The sequence below is a fragment of the Cottoperca gobio genome, chromosome 14, assembly GCF_900634415.1.
Source record: "Cottoperca gobio chromosome 14, fCotGob3.1, whole genome shotgun sequence".
In the NCBI taxonomy this organism is placed as follows: domain Eukaryota; kingdom Metazoa; phylum Chordata; class Actinopteri; order Perciformes; family Bovichtidae; genus Cottoperca; species Cottoperca gobio.
The window spans coordinates 11,801,733-11,821,349 of record NC_041368.1 but is presented as its reverse complement, the minus strand read 5'-3'; the positions used below and the strand labels follow the sequence as shown (position 1 = coordinate 11,821,349).

General features: G+C 39.7%; 1 protein-coding gene across 2 annotated transcripts in view; it reads right to left on the bottom strand.

Moving 5' to 3' along the window:
- The window catches only part of LOC115018861 (roundabout homolog 1-like), an 86,659-nt gene extending 85,554 nt beyond the window's left edge, over positions 1–1,105 (bottom strand). For both annotated transcript variants that reach the window (XM_029448104.1, XM_029448105.1), the window contains exon 1: positions 672–1,105. In XM_029448104.1, the coding sequence (XP_029303964.1) occupies positions 672–732 (61 nt within the window). In that variant the 5' untranslated portion in view covers positions 733–1,105. The remainder of the gene's footprint in view (positions 1–671) is intronic.
- Positions 1,106–19,617: the final 18,512 nt, after the last annotated feature.

The following is a 19,617-nucleotide window of genomic DNA, read 5'->3' as shown; positions in this document are numbered from 1 at the left end:
AGTGAATCTACCATGAGTGACATTGCCAGTGCATAGAACACTTCATTTGCCATCCATTGGAAGTAACACATCCTAACTGGTCCGACTGGTACAAAGGCATGGTCCAAGTGCAGTTCCTCATTAACCTGCAGCTCATGCAATGAGAAATGTCACTGAGGACTGAGGATGATAACCTACTATGTCCTACTGTGACTCCTTGTATGCATTTGGGCATGCCAGTGATTTAATCATACATAAAACAACATGCTCTCACATGAACCTGACTCTATCTCTTTTTTTTTTTTTTGCTCTTTGGACACTTATTGTGGCAATTCATTTTCCACCGGTGTGATAAGAGCTGCTTGTAAAAGGCTGTGTTCCAGTGGACTGCAGCAGAGCATGTAGATAAATGGGTGACTTTGAGCAAGCACGCATCATGGGTCAGGGGGCCACATACAGATACTGCTGGCTACACAGAAGAAAAAGGTGACACAGATACCAGCAGGGTGCCATGACGGGTCAAAACTTAGCAAATCCATCACCCACTCTCACTCCTCTCTCTGTTCCACCATCGCTATTCTCTTTCCATGTATACGCACGTAGCACATTAACAGCTATTTAAAAAAAAAAAAAAAACTTTCCATTATGAAAACATAAGGGAAAGCTTTCTTGGAAATACAAGAAACTCATACCTGAACACATCTGTAGAAATGCCAGTAGACAGTAAATCCCCGTCAGACACGCAGGCATCATTCAAGAGCAGCTGGAAACGGTGTAAATCCAGTTGGAATGCGCTTGTGTTGCCTATTTCATCTAAAGCACAACTTCCACTGCAGAGCCGGTGATGGGGATCCGGGTGGAGGAGAGTTCCTGAACTCCGCAGTAACACAGATAATACTGTTCAGAACTGCTCCTCGCAGAGGGGATTTCTATTCGATTCAAAGTTGAGATCAGTCGGAGGCATCGTTGCGGGTTACTCGAGAAGTAATCCACTCAACGCCACTTGGATTTCCCCCACTTCCAAATGCTGATAACTTCGCGGAATTCATCTGTGATCAGATACTCTATTAGTTCCACTTCGGGAGAAGAGTTCCGGGAGGTGAATTGAAAGCAAGAATCCAACAGAGCCGACGCGTCCTCCAGTTGCAGTCACTTTAATGGTTTAAACGTGTAGTTTTACCCCCTGGTTTGGTGGGACTGGCGCTGGTTGGATGAGGCGCCGCGCGTCTCTGCGCTCAGAGCTGGTTTGGTTTTTCCTAACCAGTCAGAGGCTTTTTCTGTTGTGCAGAGGAGATTCCTGCGAGTCAGGCACCGTTTAACCGCATAAGGATACATTCACAACACGAGGCTCCACTACATCAAGCACGTCTCTTACACACACACACAAAAAAAAGAAGAAGATCCAGGCTGCCTCATACATGTTTGAAACATTTTTAAATGACTGAAAACTATGGAAATGTGGATGTGAGAGTTTTTAATATCCAATAGGAGAACACCAAGTCCCTTAATTCAAGCCGTTTCGAGTTTATTAAAAGACAACCCGTGAATCCAATTGGCTGCACCAATTAAAACGCGTTGTTTTAAGTGTCCATCATTATCCAATAGCCTTTTATGCACGCCAGAATTCCCCAACCAGAAGTGTACTTAATATTTAAAAGTGTGTCTGCTGTGGAAAGTGAACATGATTTGACCTTGATGAATGATTTATATTATTTCTATCCCTACTATCAAGGCAGAAGGACGTGCACTTTCTCTATGTCCTCATTAAACCCTCAGGGACCAGCTCAGGCAGATCATATGAGGGAAACAGTGTATTTATAATGAGCCAGTGAAATGTGCCTTCTTCCATCAGCATTGTGCTTCTTCTTTCCATGACAAAAATCAATGTGGTTTTCATCCCCTGACTTCTCAACACACCACTGGGAAATTAAATGACATTCTAAGTGCATTAGAAATGTGATGCTTAACGTATGCTGAGGTAATAATCACATAGCCTAAACTAAATTATACTTGAGTAAAAATACTTTTAGATGAATAAATATTGATCCTTATAGTTAATAGAGACAGTGTATCGCTGACCTAGTGAACCTTAAAGATGTATGTTGCTGTCTACGGGAGGTCAGCACTCCCTCTGCTGGCTGCAGGGCTGCAGCACAGTCTGGGGTTCGCTTTTTGTTTTTGAAATATTGATATTCAAGGTTAAGTCTGTTTGCGTCCTAATTCTGCCCACTCCACACCAGAGGTGGAAGAAGTGCTCAGATTGTCTATTTATGTAAAATCAGTAATACCACAGTGTAGAAATGTTTGACTTTAAGTAAAAGTCTTGCATTCAAAATGTACTCTAAAGTACAAAATGTGAAAGTACTCATTCTGCACAAGGGAGGAGGAGCATATTTGTTGACTATATATATATATATATATATATATATATATATATATATATATATATATATATATATATATATATATGTACTGCCGGGTAGCTAGTAAATTTCACCAAAGGATCAATAAAGTTTATCTCAACCACTAATAACACATGATACAATATTTCTTGACTATATTTTTTGTATTATTAAACTAAATCTTCAAAGTCACTTCAGCTATTGAATAAATGCAGTAGAATTAAAAAGTACAATATTTGCCTCTGAATTGTCGTGAAGTAGAAGTATCGAGCAGCAGGAAAAACTCAAGTAGAGTACCTCAAAATTGAACTTAAGTACAGTACATGAGTAAATGTACTTAGTTACTGTTTACTTCTGCTCCACACTGAAGCCCCAGTGGAACAAGCAGGCAGGCTGTGTGATAATACAGAAATATGCCAAGTTAAGTATATGCAAAAAATACCATTAAAAAAAAAGTGCACACTTCAAAATTCCTTAATTAACATGTCCAACCAAAATTAGTAACAGAGGAAAAGAGGCGGTAATTGTACATTTAGACAAACTTCATCTCCCTGTTTCACTACAACGCTGCAGAAAAGGTAGTAAAGCTTCTGGTCTTCTAAGTCACATTTAGAGGAGGAATAAAGTTGACTCACTCGGCCCTTTCTGACCTCTTGCCTCAAATCCTTTAATTGGCCATTGTGGATCGCTGGGGGCTGAGCCATCACGTTTGGTAAACAACAGTATAATGTGGGAAATTACAATCCAACCATGAGCACATTTCTGCTTTTATATAACACCTTCCACTCTCTTTTCTTTGCCTTTGTGCAAGTTATTATTCCCATACCCTATTCAACATGTTTGTAGCAACACAACTATATACAGTTGTGCTATATTTCCTAATTTCCTCTATTAATTCATCTTTGCAACACATTGCTATTGTGTGTGTGTCGTCCCCGTCCCCGTCCCCCCTTATACAAACAATCCACAGGGGTCTTTGTTCACATTTTTGTATTTCCTCCAAGTAAATATTATCCCCGTAAAAGACTCTGGCAGCTCAGTGGGCTGAGATTGAATGAATGCTATAGCACAATACTACTGTAGAGAACAATACGGTCCTGGTCATGTAATGACTGGATAATTACTACATGCGTGGGCGAAAATTCAATATGATTATTTATCACATTTCAATGGAAATCATGTATAAAGATATCCTGATACACAATTGTGTCGTCTAAATTGACAATAACAAGCACATGCTAACTCAAATCTCCCAGAAAACCTGATGTGACATATCATTTGAAGATTGTTTTGAAGATTTGCCACAAATGTCAATGCAATTAACAAACTGGACTTAATCGACATGTTAACATAGTCGGTGTATAGCTGGAAATATAATCCCCCAGAGTACCTCCCCCTATAACTTCACGTGAAACTGTCATGTTAATATTGCACTAAAGTTCACAATTAAATGACAAAATACTTTTAATGTGTCAAGTATTTAATTCACACAGGATTATATATTATAGGCTTCACCATGTGGTTATTTCATATAGAGCATTTATTTATTGAATTACCAGAAAACATGCCCTCTCTTGATATATATCTTTAGCTTTTTGGCTTTAATGCTGAGCTCTAAATTAGTTTATAACATAGATATGTATAAACTGTTTGTCCTCACGGTAAGGCTAAAGCACTAATAACAAGAGGATAGAGGTTCAACAATGGGGCTCTGGCTTTGTGTTTCCTCAACATAACAACAGGTGCGGTGCACACAGCTAAATGCAGCGTTTGTGAGTTCCATCGAGCGTTTCACAATTGGTCACGATCCAAAGCATCTCCAACACCAACATTTCCAGAAACAGATGGTGGAAAATAGACACAAAGACATGCACGTCTTCATGGCAACACAGCACATGCAATGGCAAGGATTGCAAGGAGACGGTGCCAAGTGTACTGAGACCTATTTTTATTTATTCATTTCACTTCAAAGTAGCTCTCCAGTTGCCAGGGGGGGGGGGGGGGGGAATATTTCCAAAAAGCACAAAGCCAAATCCCTAAAAAATATTTATGAAGGAATAAATAATTTGGAACCTCCACAGACCAACAAACCTGGCCTCAGCTAGTCCTGTATTAGTCGCTGTTGACTGTTTTTGTCCATGAGAAATACACCCAGGTTTTCTGCTCATACCTTACATAGAGTGACAGATTCCAATGGCATAAGCTGTGCGGGTATAGGTACAGATATTCTGCTATTAGATGCGGCTTTCACAACATTATTTTCGCCGTTCTAGCTTTTATTTTCCATGCTGATCCACCACTCTCCCCTTTTTTCCGATTACCTGTGACAGCTCTTCGGCTCTTTCATTTCCCTGCACTCGTTTGTATCTTTGCATATTTGTCAGCACTTCTCGCTGCACAGCACTACAGTTGCTCAGAGTCATACGAAAGTGTTGAAGCAAAATAGGAGCGAGCCTGACGCAATAGCGATGCCTCTGCTCTTCTCCATCTCCCTGCAAATTGGCAAACTGGCAGCTGCCGGTGTGGTCTTATCAGTCGTTAAGACTTGGACATCCTTTCAACTTCTCACAATCTCACTGTCATCTTTTCTTTTCTTCGTGCTGGGCTACAAAGATTTAAAAGGTATAAAAAAAAAATAGGGCTTCTTATCTTGAAAGAGAAAACGGCCAGATAAAAAAATCCCTATTTAAACCATTAGCTCCACATCAGATGGAAAGCCGCTAAGAGCTCCAATTTAGATTCCACAAAAGAAAGAAAAAAACATTGTTTTATGCTAAAGATAAAAGGCCAAAACATCTTCTTTTTTTGGGTCTGTGGGCGTAGACTGTAATAACGCTTGTTTTGTCATCTTCTGAAATCATAGAGACTACAGTCAGGGAGAGAACTCCTAAATGTTTTTAGCTTTGTTCTATCTCAGTTCATCCACAGAGTCAGAGTCCTCACCATAAAAGTGTCAAAGTAGAGGGAGAGGGGATTGAACTGCGTTGGCTTTGGACACAGCACTTGAGGTCTGCAGCTGCTGAACTGGCATTAAGTGGTATTAGAGTCTTTGTCAGCAAAAGGAAGCATAGTCCTCTTCCTGGGAATTGGGGATCAACATTATATCTTTCAAAGGACAAAATACAGAATCAGCACAACCTGGAGCACCACTGTACTGACTGCTGGCTTTGTCGAGGCTTATTCTACACATTTCCTTCAAACTGTAGCACAAGATAAGACAGAGACAAGAGTAGACCGCTTAGATGTAGATAAACAATAGGATAAAACAACATCTGTCATTTTGATTTATGACAATAAGACTAAACAACATGTACTTAGAACACGTTTTGATTGATAACACCTTCTGCTGGATTAACACAAGTATAGGCTGCAGTAACAACATGGTGTATGACCAGAGAGTGGAGAATGATAGAGGTATGGTGTGTAAAGAGCCAGGCAGTGAAATCTAAACTCCATCAACACATCCTCGCTCTCCATTGGTTTGTTAAAAGGAAAGTATGATTATCGTTCGTACCTTTGTATCCGAGGCTGTTGTCTGGTTCGAATGCAGGTGTTTGGGTGATGACCTCCCGCTTCCCTCTGTATTTATCTGCATCTGTGTGCAAAGGGACGAAAATAAAAATGTACAAAATTGCTTAACCATGTGCAGCGCGGACGTCTTTTTTCGTAGGTGGCCTAAGCTCAAGCATGAAAGCATCAAACTAAGATAAGATCTCACTGATAGATAAGTGTTTTGGGGCAGCCATGCTGAAGAAAAGGGGAATTGTAGTCTACAACAGGCCTGCTTGTGTGCTAACCTAACTATACTACTATTAGGTTCAAGTGCAATTTGTCTTTTACTAGCCTTTAAAACCTCTGGGACACATGAAGACAGTTTCCCAGGATGTTCCTGTAATTTATCCTTTCCTTTCTAGCTAATGTGTTCAGTATCGAGAGAGTGGTTAAAGAAAGAAGTTAAAGAGATATTTCCCTTGCCAATAGGCGCATGAATTACGTATGTGACACATTAATGTCTTAGTTGCAAGAAGACTATGATCCCTTCTGTGTCTTTTGAAACCACAGACAGGTAATGGAAATTTAGCTGAGCGACCAATAAACCTTTTATTTTATACACTGGCTGGGTACTTGGCTGTGGCTTATAGTCATGTAGAAATCTACCACTAGAGGGTGCCACCACTTCATCCCCGTGTTGGATTTAAAGCCAACAAGCAGCAACAAAGGCAAGTATCTAACTGTTGTGTGATTGTCATGATGGGGTTCAGGCTTTTAAAATCCATATAGGACTATGAAATAACAACTGTACTGATTATCAGTACGTCCAGTGGAAGGCACAAAACATAAGCACTTTAACAAAGTTATGACTGTGAGCCTGTCTATATGGAAGTAATGTAACTTAAAGCATAACATGACACAACATCATTTCTGTCAGATGTTGCATTTGTACTATGTTGTTTATCCTGTGCACACGACATCTATTGCACGTCTGTCCGTCCTGGGAGAGGGATCCCTCCTCAGTTGCTCTCCCTGAGGTTTCTTCCATTTTTCCCCCTTTAATTATGGGGTTTCTTTTAGGAAGTTTTTCCTTGTGCGATGCGAGGGTCTAAGGACAGAGGGTGTCGTAACCTGTACAGTCTGTAAAGCACACTGAGACAAATGTGTAATTTGTGATATTGGGCTATACAAATAAATTTGATTTGATTTGATTTGATTTGATTTGACTGTATGTTGTTAATCGTCGTATTCAGTTAGACATTAATCCTCTCAAAAGCATCACCCTTGAGGATCGCATGACCTTTATTTACCCCGTGTGTCTTATTATCATACACATTACTGTAACACTGAAATTAATTTAACTCGAATAAATGAAGATACAGGGCGACTAAAGGCAAAAAAACATGTTGGGAGTTCCCTGTTTTACTTCACACAAAAATGAATAAATACATATCCTGGGTTGTGTCTCTTAAAGCTTTCAGCCACAAGAGGACAGTATAACTGCACTTAAGAGGTGCTGAAATTCTGCTCCTTGTAAAATAGTATAGTAAATATATATTTCTTTCTTCATTCCTCTCTCATCCACACAGACCCAAAGCTGGCACATGAGTGGCACCTTGCAAAGTCTCTGGACTATGTCTTTTAATCATGTGTTCATGGATGTCTAGAAACTTCTTGATGTTAAACACAGACAAAACTGAAGTTATTATACTTGGCCCTAAACGCCTCCGAAACGCATTTTCTAATGACATAGAAGCTCTGGATGGCATTAATTTGGCCTCCAGCACCACCGTAAGGAATCTTGGCGTCATCTTTGATCAGAATCTGTCTTTTAACTCCCACATGAAACAAATCTCAAGGACTGCCTTCTTTCATCTACGTAACATTGCACAAATAAGACACATCCTGTCTCAAAATGATGCAGAAAAACTAGTCCATGCATTTGTTACTTCAAGGCTGGAATACTGCAACTCATTGTTATCAGGTTGTCACAAAAAGTCGCTTAAGACTCTTCAGTTGATCCAAAATGCAGCGGCACGTGTATTGACAAGAACAAGGAAACGGGATCATATTACTCCTGTATTAGCTGCTCTGCACTGGCTCCTGGTAAAATACAGAATAGAATTCAAAATCCTTCTCCTGACTTACAAAGCAATTAATGGTCAGGCTCCAGCATATCTTAAAGATCTCATAGTACCCTATAAACCAACTAGAGCATTGCGCTCCCAGACTGCAGGGTACTTGTAGTTCCTAGAGTCTCTAAGAGTACAATGGGAGCCAGAGCCTTCAGCTATCAAGCTCCTCTCCAGTGGAACCAGCTTCCAGTTTGTGTTCGGGAGGCAGACACACTCTCCACATTTAAGAGTAGGCTAAATACTTTCCTTTTTGATAAAGCTTATAGTTAGGACTGGCTCAGGTTTGCCTTGGATCAGCCCCTAGTTATGCTGCTATAGGCTTAGACTGCCGGGGGACACCAGCCTGCTCTCTTCCTTCTCTTCCTCTCTCCTCCCCTCCCTCTCTCTTCTTCTCCCTCTCTATCTGTATGCATTTATGTAAATGTATGTTACTAACTCATCATCCGGGGCATCATCCCCGGAGTTTCTGTGTCTCATGTGGCAGGTTGCCACTGATAAAGTTTAGGTCAGGATCAGGAATCATGGCTGTGCCTGCTGCCCTGGTCCTGCTGGACACCGGGAAGCCTTTTTGACATTTTCCTGGATTCATCCATACTTTCTATTTTTCAACACAACATCATTTCTGTCAAATGTTGTATTTGTACTATGTTGTTTATCCTGTGCACACGACATCTATTGCACGTCTGTCCATCCTGGGAGAGGGATCCCTCCTCAGTTGCTCTCCCTGAGGTTTCTTCCATTTTTCCCCCTTTAATTGTGGGGTTTCTTTTAGGAAGTCTTTCCTTGTGCGATGCGAGGGTCTAAGGACAGAGGGTGTCGTAACCTGTACAGTCTGTGAAGCACACTGAGACAAATGTATAATTTGTGATATTGGGCTATATAAATAAATTTGATTTGATTTGATTTGTTCAGAATGGCTGCTGTAATATCACTAAGGGAGACTAATATCTTTTTCCACTGAAAAACTGTTTATACATATTGTCTGAAAGTGATTCCATGGTTCCCTAAACCCTGACAACATGTTGAGTAGTCTGCAGTGTGTAAACTGCTCTTGTAAGTGGACACCAAACTAGGCTTTTTTGAATTGATGCAATTATTTTATAAAGTAAGTTTTGCACCACAGGTTTCAATTAAGGCTCAAAGTCATCTAAACATCTTGTCGTAAAAGAACAATACATCAATACAACATATCAAGAAGGACAGAAAAGTGAAAGAATGAGTACTCTTGATGTTGCTATGTCATGTGTGTCTGGTCAGGGAAGAGATTCTCACCTGAGGAGATGTCCACGGCGTGGCCCAGCAGCAGCTGGTTGACAGACAGCAGGCTGATGAGAAGAACTATGACGGGTGAGTGTACAGCCAGCATGGTCCCCGATGGCCCGGCCAAATTCAAGGAGACCTTAATAAACTTGCAACCAAGAGACAGGAGAAACTTTATAATGTATTGGGACATCATAAAATAATGTCAGCTAAACTTGGGACATGCTGGAGGAATAAAAGGATCAGTATACACTGTGCTCCAACAATAGTCAGCTAACATTCTTTCATTTTATTCTGGCTTCATGCTTTTAAGAATTTGACTAGAAAGTATATAAATTAAGACCCCTTAAACGCACAGGTAATTTTCTGTCGATGAAAGCCATAACCAAAGACATGGATTGGTGGCATTGAGATGTAGCGTGGGATCCTTGGAGTTTAGGAGTCATTGCAGTCAGCTTCTCGCTACATATTATCCCTTTAAACCCTGTATGTAAGGGTTTCCTGTCTTTGTAACTCATCTTTTTGTCATTCTACAGTGAATAAAAAATACAAATTCTACTTTTATTACACTATCATTAGCCCAATAAAGTCCCATTATGATAAACCACTTTTCTTTTTACAGAATTCCTCTCACAAAGTGAAATCACACAAACTCCTTGTGCACCATCTACCCTGCTGGCGAGCACTATATGCAGACATGTTCCTGTGTGAAATTCCACTATAAAGAAGAGGAAGACAGATGGACCTTCCTCTGAAACCCACCCAGCATGCAGCCAAACTCTGAGTGTGTCTGCTCCAGTCTGATCCATCCACACATAACAAGGGAATGCAGATCACTATGGTTTCACTGTTGCTTCTCCCGTCGTATTCCAACACGCCAGAGAGCTTTTACAGTACACCTGAAACACGCTTGCTGTGTGCTTTGTGCAAAAAACTGTGAATATAACGCTTTGTGTTCAAGTGCTCGATTAAAATTGCATGTGCTCATACATAATCCAAGTCAGACACAATACAAACATTCTCACATTTACCTGCTCACATCCCAAACTAACTCCCCCCAAAACAAATACACACAAACACACACAACATAAAACACAGCTTTGCTCTCAAGTGGGGAATGGTGGATGAGACACGGTGACAGCGCCAGGCGCGAGGAATAGGAAGTCAGTTGTACTGATCAGCCATCTGTGGTATAAACAGCTTTGCAACTCATCCTAGCTGTCTGATGGACAGCCAGATTCCTGGGACGTCTTGGCACCCTGTGGCCACTGACTTCACTTTAATTGTTGGGAGAAATGCACACCAGCAGCCAACATTGTAAATACGCCAAACACTTGTGATTGAGATTTATTTCTACTAAATAGGGATATGTTAGTTACAAGAAATTAAAGCAACTACCTTTTCTGTATATGAAATGTAAGAAGGAGTAATTAGACTAACTAGATTATTTAGATTTAGAATCCAATGTTTTTGTAAATCTGACATTTAATGACACAGGGTGAGTGAATTAGTATTCTTTATATTGAGCTCTGTTCTTTATTTTGGATGAGCTGCAACGATTGACTAATCGATTAGTTGATTGACAGAAAGTTAATCGAAAACTACTTTGATTATGATTTCGTAACTATTTGTGTGAACTACAGCACAAGTTTAGAATAATTTGAGGAATCTAATAAGTCAATGCAGCATGGCATATTTGTATGCAGTAAAAACTTGATTAGTGAAATAACCTCGACTGAGATTTGGCAATATAATAAAGATGCTGAGCTTTCAAAAGCTATGAAAGCCGGAAACAATAAAATTACATAGTAATATAATATTCAATATGAATACCGGTCATATCATCAACACAAGGACATATCACTAAGTGTGATTGCATTTTGAGTGCTGAATATTAAATGTGGGTGGTAATAATAACAACATTGCATTGTTTAGTTTTATCTAATATGGGGAATACATAAAGAACAAAAGGCAGAAAGTGGGTGTAGAGAAAAAAAACAATAAATTCAAGATGTAATTTAGTGGGAGGAAAAAGATATGAGTGAAACAGAAAAAGCACATAAGTGTATTGTGTAATATGCTGACAACTGCAGTGGAAAAACTTTACTTTCACACCAGGACATGTAAACCTGATATGAAAAGACAAGGAAAGGGATGGACAACAAAAAGAACAAGCATTGTGCGTACATCACACTGTATACTGTAGATGCTGTCTTCATAACAACTCAGTGTGCATGCACTGACAGTCAAGACACAAAGTTGCCCGTACTGAAAGAAATGACAATAAAATATCTACTCGGACCGTATGGGGAAGGTCTGCAGATCAAAGGAGACAGGACTGCTGATTTCCCCTTCCTTCTTCTGTCTACTGGGGAATAATCACTGCTTACCATCTAACATATTGTCAATAAGACAGATCAGTAGCCTCCCCTATACCACAGCAGACAGATCACACACTGTAGAGAGAGCACTGGAGCGTAAACAGACTCAGCTCTCAGCATCCCCCTCCCCTAAACGCAATCCCCTGTACTCGTACAGGCAGATACGTGCAATGCAATATGTTATACAAGATAGGTCTATGTCAAAAGGTGCAAGGGAGATACTTAAATGTGCAGACATATTTACTTTGGATACAAATTGCAAGGAAAAGCAGACTTGTGTCATTGCACCTGTAGCATTTGCAGGAATATAACGTGACTATTGTAAATGAAATATTGCCTTGGTTATTTTTATATAAGGCCAAAATCTATTTAAATACATCTCTATGCACATTGTAGACTCAGATGTGATGGTTCATCTGCAGCTCTGTAGTATGACACCACAGAAGTGCCGAGTGAAAGCAGGGGGCAAAACCAGGAAGTATGATTCACTGACTGTTTTTCCGCACAATGAAAGGAGTCTAAATCAAGACCACAGAGGGAGGTGTGTGGAAGAAGAGGCTTGTGCAGATTCAGATGTGCGATGTGCACACAACACACAAAGCACCTGCATATATTACTGTCAATCAAGTAAAGTCATACCTCACGCACTTTAACATTGTACGAGGCTCACTGTCTCCTCGTGTAAGACTGAAGAGTTCTTATCAACACCTGGCAGTTATCGCTGACATATGGCTGTGTCTTTGGGGGAAATGGATGGGTAGACAAAAACGGGCTTTCATCACTGCCACCATAATGCATTACGGGAGCTATCAGAGCAAGACAAAGGATATTAAAAGTATGAGAGGCAATGTCTGGGGCCCTGTCAGGGCTCTTAGTAACAAGTCATAGTCGGCTGAGTCGGCATTGTGGAGGAGAAAAACTAGCCTGAGGGGTAAGCGATGATTCCAGGGACAGTGACCTTTGGCCCCAGAGGATGAATGACCCTGATATGTCAACATCAAGACCTTTGACGGCTAAACATGCCGTTGGCTGCTTTCGCAAATATGGACAAAGATATAATGTATGTTTTGTGTGGAACAAAAACATTTCACAAAGAACGTAGGTGTAACGGTGTGAACATCAAACGCGAAGCAAAGTTTTCAATTACTTGCAAAGTCAATGAAAACATGCACATTTGCAACAGACGACAGAAGAATCAACATGACACCGTGCTGCGAAAGCCGATCAGCGTTTGAGATTTTTCTGAAGACAGTGACGTCTTGAAGTTGTTAAATCAGAAATGAAGGAAGAACTTGTTGTAGCCGTCTGTCGGCACCTGACATCAATAATGAACATCTTAAATACCGGTGAGATTATTTCATTTTAAAGTTACACAGTATGCCGATATCTAGGTTATGTGTATTAAACAATAGCTTCACTGCCGTATTTAGAGGAAGTTATTTGAGTGTTGATGGAGCAGCATGTAAGCATTGTTTGGTCGATCCAAACTCTATTTAGAAAACTAACATTTTAAAAGTTGTTTGCTTGTCGACCTGACAAAAGCATGAATCCATGCTTTTTACAAATCGGCATCATGATATAGCTATTTTGGCATCTGTTTGATCTGTTTATTACAATTAAATCACAGCATAATGATCCTGCTGTCAAACTCGCACGAGTAATGCTTGGTGAAAATGTGCTGTGCATTTGATGTGAGCACAGCATTAAGAGGAAAGAAGGACATTATGATGACCACCCAAATTACCATGAAACAAGGTGCCGACTGCAGCAAACCCTTGTTTCATCCCTTCTTGATAAACACCTCAGGTCCACTTGAAGGCATTTACAGATTAAGGGATTTACCATAAAAGGGCATGAGTCCACTGACTCCCCTCGAATTGGCAAGTGATTTTTCAGTCAACGCTCTGCTTCACAATACAGCGCTGTAGAATGCTCATCATATCTCCTCGCCAGTTCAAACTTCATACCTTCCCTTTATTTTACCAGGAAAGTCAGTTAATGGAATGTTTTTTTGAGTTGATAGTACCCCCAAATAAACTAAATCCACCAGATTAGGTGATCCTTTAAGATACAAGCATGGATTTACTTGAATGCAATTCTAGCAATAGTTACTTGTACGCAGGTAGAGCTTAATCCATTTGGGGTTTTCAAATCCACTGAAGGATTTTGAGAACCAGAAGCCAGAGAAATATAGAAACATAGAGAGAGAAAAAGATGAAGACCCTGATTTTGCTGTGAGGTATTCTTACTATATGTAATTGATCATGTCACCATATTTCATTCCACTACATACAATCAGAAATATGTTTTTTATTTGTTAACCCTTTAATACAAAGTACAGTAAAACAAATGTGATGATCATTTTGTGAAATAGACTTTTAACTGAGGCAAAGTGCAAGGGAAATTGTTAAAGAATAGAAAAGTATAATTGGTTATTATTGCGTTTTTGTCAACATGCAATCAGAGAATTCAAATAACATTCACCACAAATTACTGCTAGGCAGAAATAACTTTCAGCACCGCAGCACGTGGACAGCATCTGCTCCCGTAAGAATCAATGGGCAGGGAAAGGATTCAATTCCCTCTGAAGCCAGCTATGCCAAAAAACATGTGCAGTCACAATAGTGAAATTACTAAAGACACCAGCCAAGCCTCACTAATATGAATGAGTACAACTTTACAACTTACCCCTCCAGATTATTCCTCCAGCATTATTGTTCCATTTTCTCTGGTAAAGCCGAATCTCTGCCAGTGTGTGCTTTTGAGGCTTCCAAGTACCCAACAATGAAAGCAGAGAAAGAAAGAAAAAAGGAGATACAATGCGGACCTGAAAAAAAAGGAGAAAAAAATCAAAAGGAGCCTTTGCCGAAGGAAAAGCCTAAATAATCCATCTGTGATCCAGGAGACGCTATCAGATGGGGTGCATACAAATCACAAAGCTACCTCTGCAGCAACCTAAGTCCAATATCCTCAGGGTCCTAAGGCTGCACTCAGACAATTTACTCTTACAGATTACGCCTGACACCTCACACACTCAAGGACATAATAAAATGATGGATTTGAAGAATAAAATTACCATTTTGATTTTATTATCCCAGTTAAAATAAACAATCTTTATTTTAATTTTTTGTCCTTTTTCATTCATTGGGGAAATCAAAGGCTACATAATTAATATGTGGCATGTTGAGGACTATTCTGAATGCTTTCATCAAGTGTTGAGTGTTCTGTAAATTATAAGTACATTCTGAATGCATTTGAATATTTATATAGTGTCTGTCTTAAATACAGCAACACTACTTCAACATTTCTTACTGCAGCATTTATTATAACACTTAGTACTGCAGAAGGAGCTGTTATTAGCTATGGATTGTCCCAATTTGCAGTGCATTGTACATATACTGTATATGGTCTGTATAGTTTTGATGACTCCAGCAACCTGCAGCAATGGACAGAGACTCACAGTGTGTGTTGTTACAATACAAGGACACATCCCTGAATCGTGCTTCACAATCTGCAGAAAAGCATCCCACAGGGTCTACGTTTACCTGCAGCAAAAAACCAGCCTGCCTCTGTTTTTTTTCACTGAAGGAAATTGAAATGGTTTTCACTCATTTCATTTTGCTACCTGCTTGTTGATATTCTGGTATAAGCAGTGGGGGTGCTGGAACCTTCGCATGCAAAGGCCACAAGGCAGGAAAACACCCAATTCATCATGGAGATAGCAAAAAGAAACACATTTACACCAAAAAAAACGCTGGATTTTTCAGTCCATGTGACTGTCTCTAAAGCTGCAACGATTAGTCGACTAATCGGTTAGTCAATGGGCGGAAAAAATATGTAACAAGTATTTTGATAATCGATAACCGTTAAAGTCATGCAAAATGTGCAGAAAATGCTGTTTGCAGCATTTGAAATGTGGAGATTTCCTGCTTTTCTCTGTTTTATATCACATTAAAGTGAAGATAAAAAAAATTTGGACTGACAAAACAAGACATTTAAAGACGTCGCCTCTCTATTTTCTGAAATAGATGATGAAAATAACCATTAGTTGCAGCCCTAATAGTCTCCCGACTATACAACACTCTATTTTTCATGAGCAGATCACCCGCGCTCACCTCCAATGAATATTTGTTTACAATAATTGATTTTTTTTATTTTATTGTATTGGAAACAATGTCCACAATGACTGATGAATGCATCTTCTTCTGTGTAATGATGTGTGTTACAAAAGGAGAATTGATCCGCAACGTTGCTCAGCAGCTATTCATTCAATTAAATGTACCATACAGCAGCGTGATGGGCTCAGTGGATTGCACAAATCAGGTCCATACACAGGCGGTCTAGGTTTAATTTTGTGTTACAATTCGCGTCAGCCAAACAGCACAATTTTATTTCATAAAAAGCAATAAAAAAGCCTGTCTACCCAATTCTTATTGTATTTATTGAACGATATGTTCAGTCATATGCATCTCCAGAGTCGAATGTTTATTCCTAACTGACAGTAAATCAGGGGACTTAATGCAAGACTAAGACCTGCACAGTATACTACACACACAAACACACATCAGGGATGTTAAGAGCATTTATAAACCCATTGAGGTAAACATTTAGCCGTTTGGCTTTTAAGAAGTTATCATTTTTCTGTAGAAAAAAAAAAGATAGGGAAAGAGTCTGATGCTGCAATAGAGGAGTATCAGGGCAAAAAAAAATTCTTTTCAACTGCACTCTTATCAACAGCACTCTTATCCAGATCCTTCATCTAACTCAGCGATACGGTTTTGAATTAACCTCAAGTCAATATCACGGTCATCTATCACAGGAGCGGACTTGTGAGTGTGACATTGGAAAGATAATGATCTCGAGAGGAAACGTGGTCTTCTCTCGCAAGAATGTTGCTCGGCCGGTCAGAATGACCAAGTCACTTGCGATTTGAACCCGAGGTAAGATACACAACGCAACTACAACTATGTTGTATTCTTACATTATTCAAAATATTTCCAGCAATTTTCAAACCATTATCTTAATCAAGATCCATTTCATTTAGTCGCCTGTGATGGCATCGTATCCTCTTTGTGCATGCGTCTGCTTCGTGGTTGGAAGATAGCCTACCCTTTTTTTTAGATCTTGGCCATTTTTATTATATATGTATAAGTTTTAACGGGATGAAGGATTTTAGTCATCGTCTGGATCTAAAGTTATCAGAGAAGTTACCTCGCAGCCCCTCCATAGTATGGCCACTGAACTGCTTTGGAGAAACACGGATTTTAAACGCGAAACTGCTTTATTCAGTGTTTTTACCGGTTTTAATCACCTGGTCTGTTTGTTTTCTAGAGGAGGAAACCACTGCAGATAATTCGGCTGCCGGTAAAAACCTCCTGAACGATGAACAATAAAAGAATCCTCACCGGGAGAAGCTGACCGCAATGACGGCAATTGTAATAAAGACAACAACTCCCATGATCCCATGCTAATACACGACACCACCAAACTCCGTCTTTTGTTATTGCTTTGATTGAGGGACCCCCTAGGTAGAAAATTACACATTGTACGTTTTAATTGTTTTGTTGTGACGCAAACAACAATCACCTCCCTTTCTATCGACCTCCCTTTCACCTTCTCCGATCCTGTCTCGTCAGTGTTTCGACACTGAACCATTATCAGAGACAGCAATATAAGCTTTGTGTGGTTAATGCAATTACTCTTTACAGAACAAAACACAACACTACTGTAGGCCCCATGCATGATAGCTGCACATTTACATCAAACTCTGGATGTAGACAAACATTTTGTAACTTGGTGACTGTGTTTTCCCATCAAATGTTTTAATTTAAAGCTATTATGGACAATCACAACATAAGATACTTGCTATTTCAATTATCCTACAACAACTGTAATTGCAGAGCATTTTACAGAAGTTCAGTTTGGGTGTTCTCAACAACTTACTATGTGTTGAAACATACCTCTTTGCACTCATTCGTCCACTAAATTGAACCTTAATCAGTTCAGGCCATAAGCTAAGATAGTTAAATTAATAACTGGGCTAACTGGTACGTTCAAAGCTATCTCTCCTGCAAACTCTCTTCAAATGAGCGTCAAGCGGCGGGGACAAAATGACAGCCGTACTCACGAGTCACATTCATGAACATCAAAGCCTACAAACCAAGCATGATTGGCTGGAAAGAGGTCACGTGAGAAGAAATACGTAAACACAGAGAAGGATTCATCTGGAAATTACACAAAATGACATAATGCTGGGCCCTATACATGAGCAGTCTCTCAAATCAAAAGTCGTGCATGCAGAGAAAACAAATGTGTGCATTAGCAAATCACTCCCTGGAGGTTTTTAAACAGTGTTAGCAAGTTGTGCATACAGGCTTGGCATAGCCTTTTAGCGTGCTTATAATATACCATGACCTTGATTATGAAACACCTCCTTTCTTTTCAAAAAAACCTTTTTGAAGAATAAATGGTAATGGACTGGATTTATATAGTGCTTTTCCAATATATTTCTTTGCGATCACTCAAAGCACTTTACAACACATTCAGCATTCAACCATTCACACACATTCATACAGTCAATGGCTACCATACAAGGTGCACATCAGCTCGTCAGTAGGGATAACCATTAACACACACTCACACACACCGTTGGCGGGGGCTGGAGATTGAACCACTGACCCTCCAACTGGTGGACGACCACTGTATCTCCTGAGCCACAACCGCCAAATCTTGTTTATATGAAGAAAAACATTAACTCTGACCTCAGACCTGATCTTATATATCTATTTCTATTCTCACAACTAAGTTACTGAAGGATCCTACAGTAGTATAGCAGTGAGATGATGAGTCTGTACCAACCTGTGTGGGAGTGTTGCCAAAGGGCAGTTTCCTGATGTGTATTCTGTCTGTTAGATGAAGAAAAAACAAAGAGATGTGGGTTACAATCAGTTGACCCTTGGTCCTATAGTCTCTCTTTGCCCTGTTCCATTATTGGTTTTGGTCTTAATATTAGTTTCTTTAGCTGAATAATGCCAGGCTGTCACATAGACTAATGGCCAGCCCTGATGTCAACTAAGTTCAAAATATAATCTATTTATAATCAATAGTAAAACATGATACAGGGCAGACATTTTTCATTCACTGGATGAGTATTTGAAAAGTTTTACAATTAATCATTAAACTTTGACTAAACTGTACATTGATGAGGAAATAAATGCCTTCAATAAGAGTGATCTCACCCTCTCTCACACACACACTCACAGAGTTTAACTGTGATTTGTTCATATCAAAAAATGGTTATATTACCATACATTTATATGTTAATTCTTGAGTGCCTTTCTCCTCTTTGGTTGGGCTGAGTGACACTTCAGCATCTACACATTCAGGGAGCCAAACAAAGCTATTTTTGTGGATGGACCGTTATACAAGAGCTGCATGGGGAATGCAATCTAGGTGTCATTGCCTCTTGGTAATCTCTCTCGTCTTCAGGAATTCATTTTCAACGCCGGCTTCGTTTGAAAATGACATTCTGACACCATTTACATGGAAATCACTTTGCCTCTTCATTTGTAATAGTGGCCTGTGTGCAGACAGGTTCCTGTCAGAGGGCTAGACTATTAATGGACATAAACAGTACAGAGAACGAAGGAAGAAAGAAAGAAAAGAAAGACGTGAAAGAAGAAGGGAATTAGGGTAGAAGGAGAGAAAAAGGGGGGGGGGGGTTTAAGGTTAAAGATAAGGTCAGAGCTTTGGGTATTTAGGGATGAAAAATGGACGGAGACACTGATGGAAAGTATAATGTGGGAAATTACCCTAAAAAAGTGGATCTTCTCAGGGATTCACGGATTCCACATAGGATTCTTTCTCTCTCTCTCATACACAAGACAGCGATGTAAAGATTTCCCCAGAAAGAAGAAGAGTAATCCACCATCAAAGCTCACGGCTGAGTAGGTCTTGAGAGCAATGCAT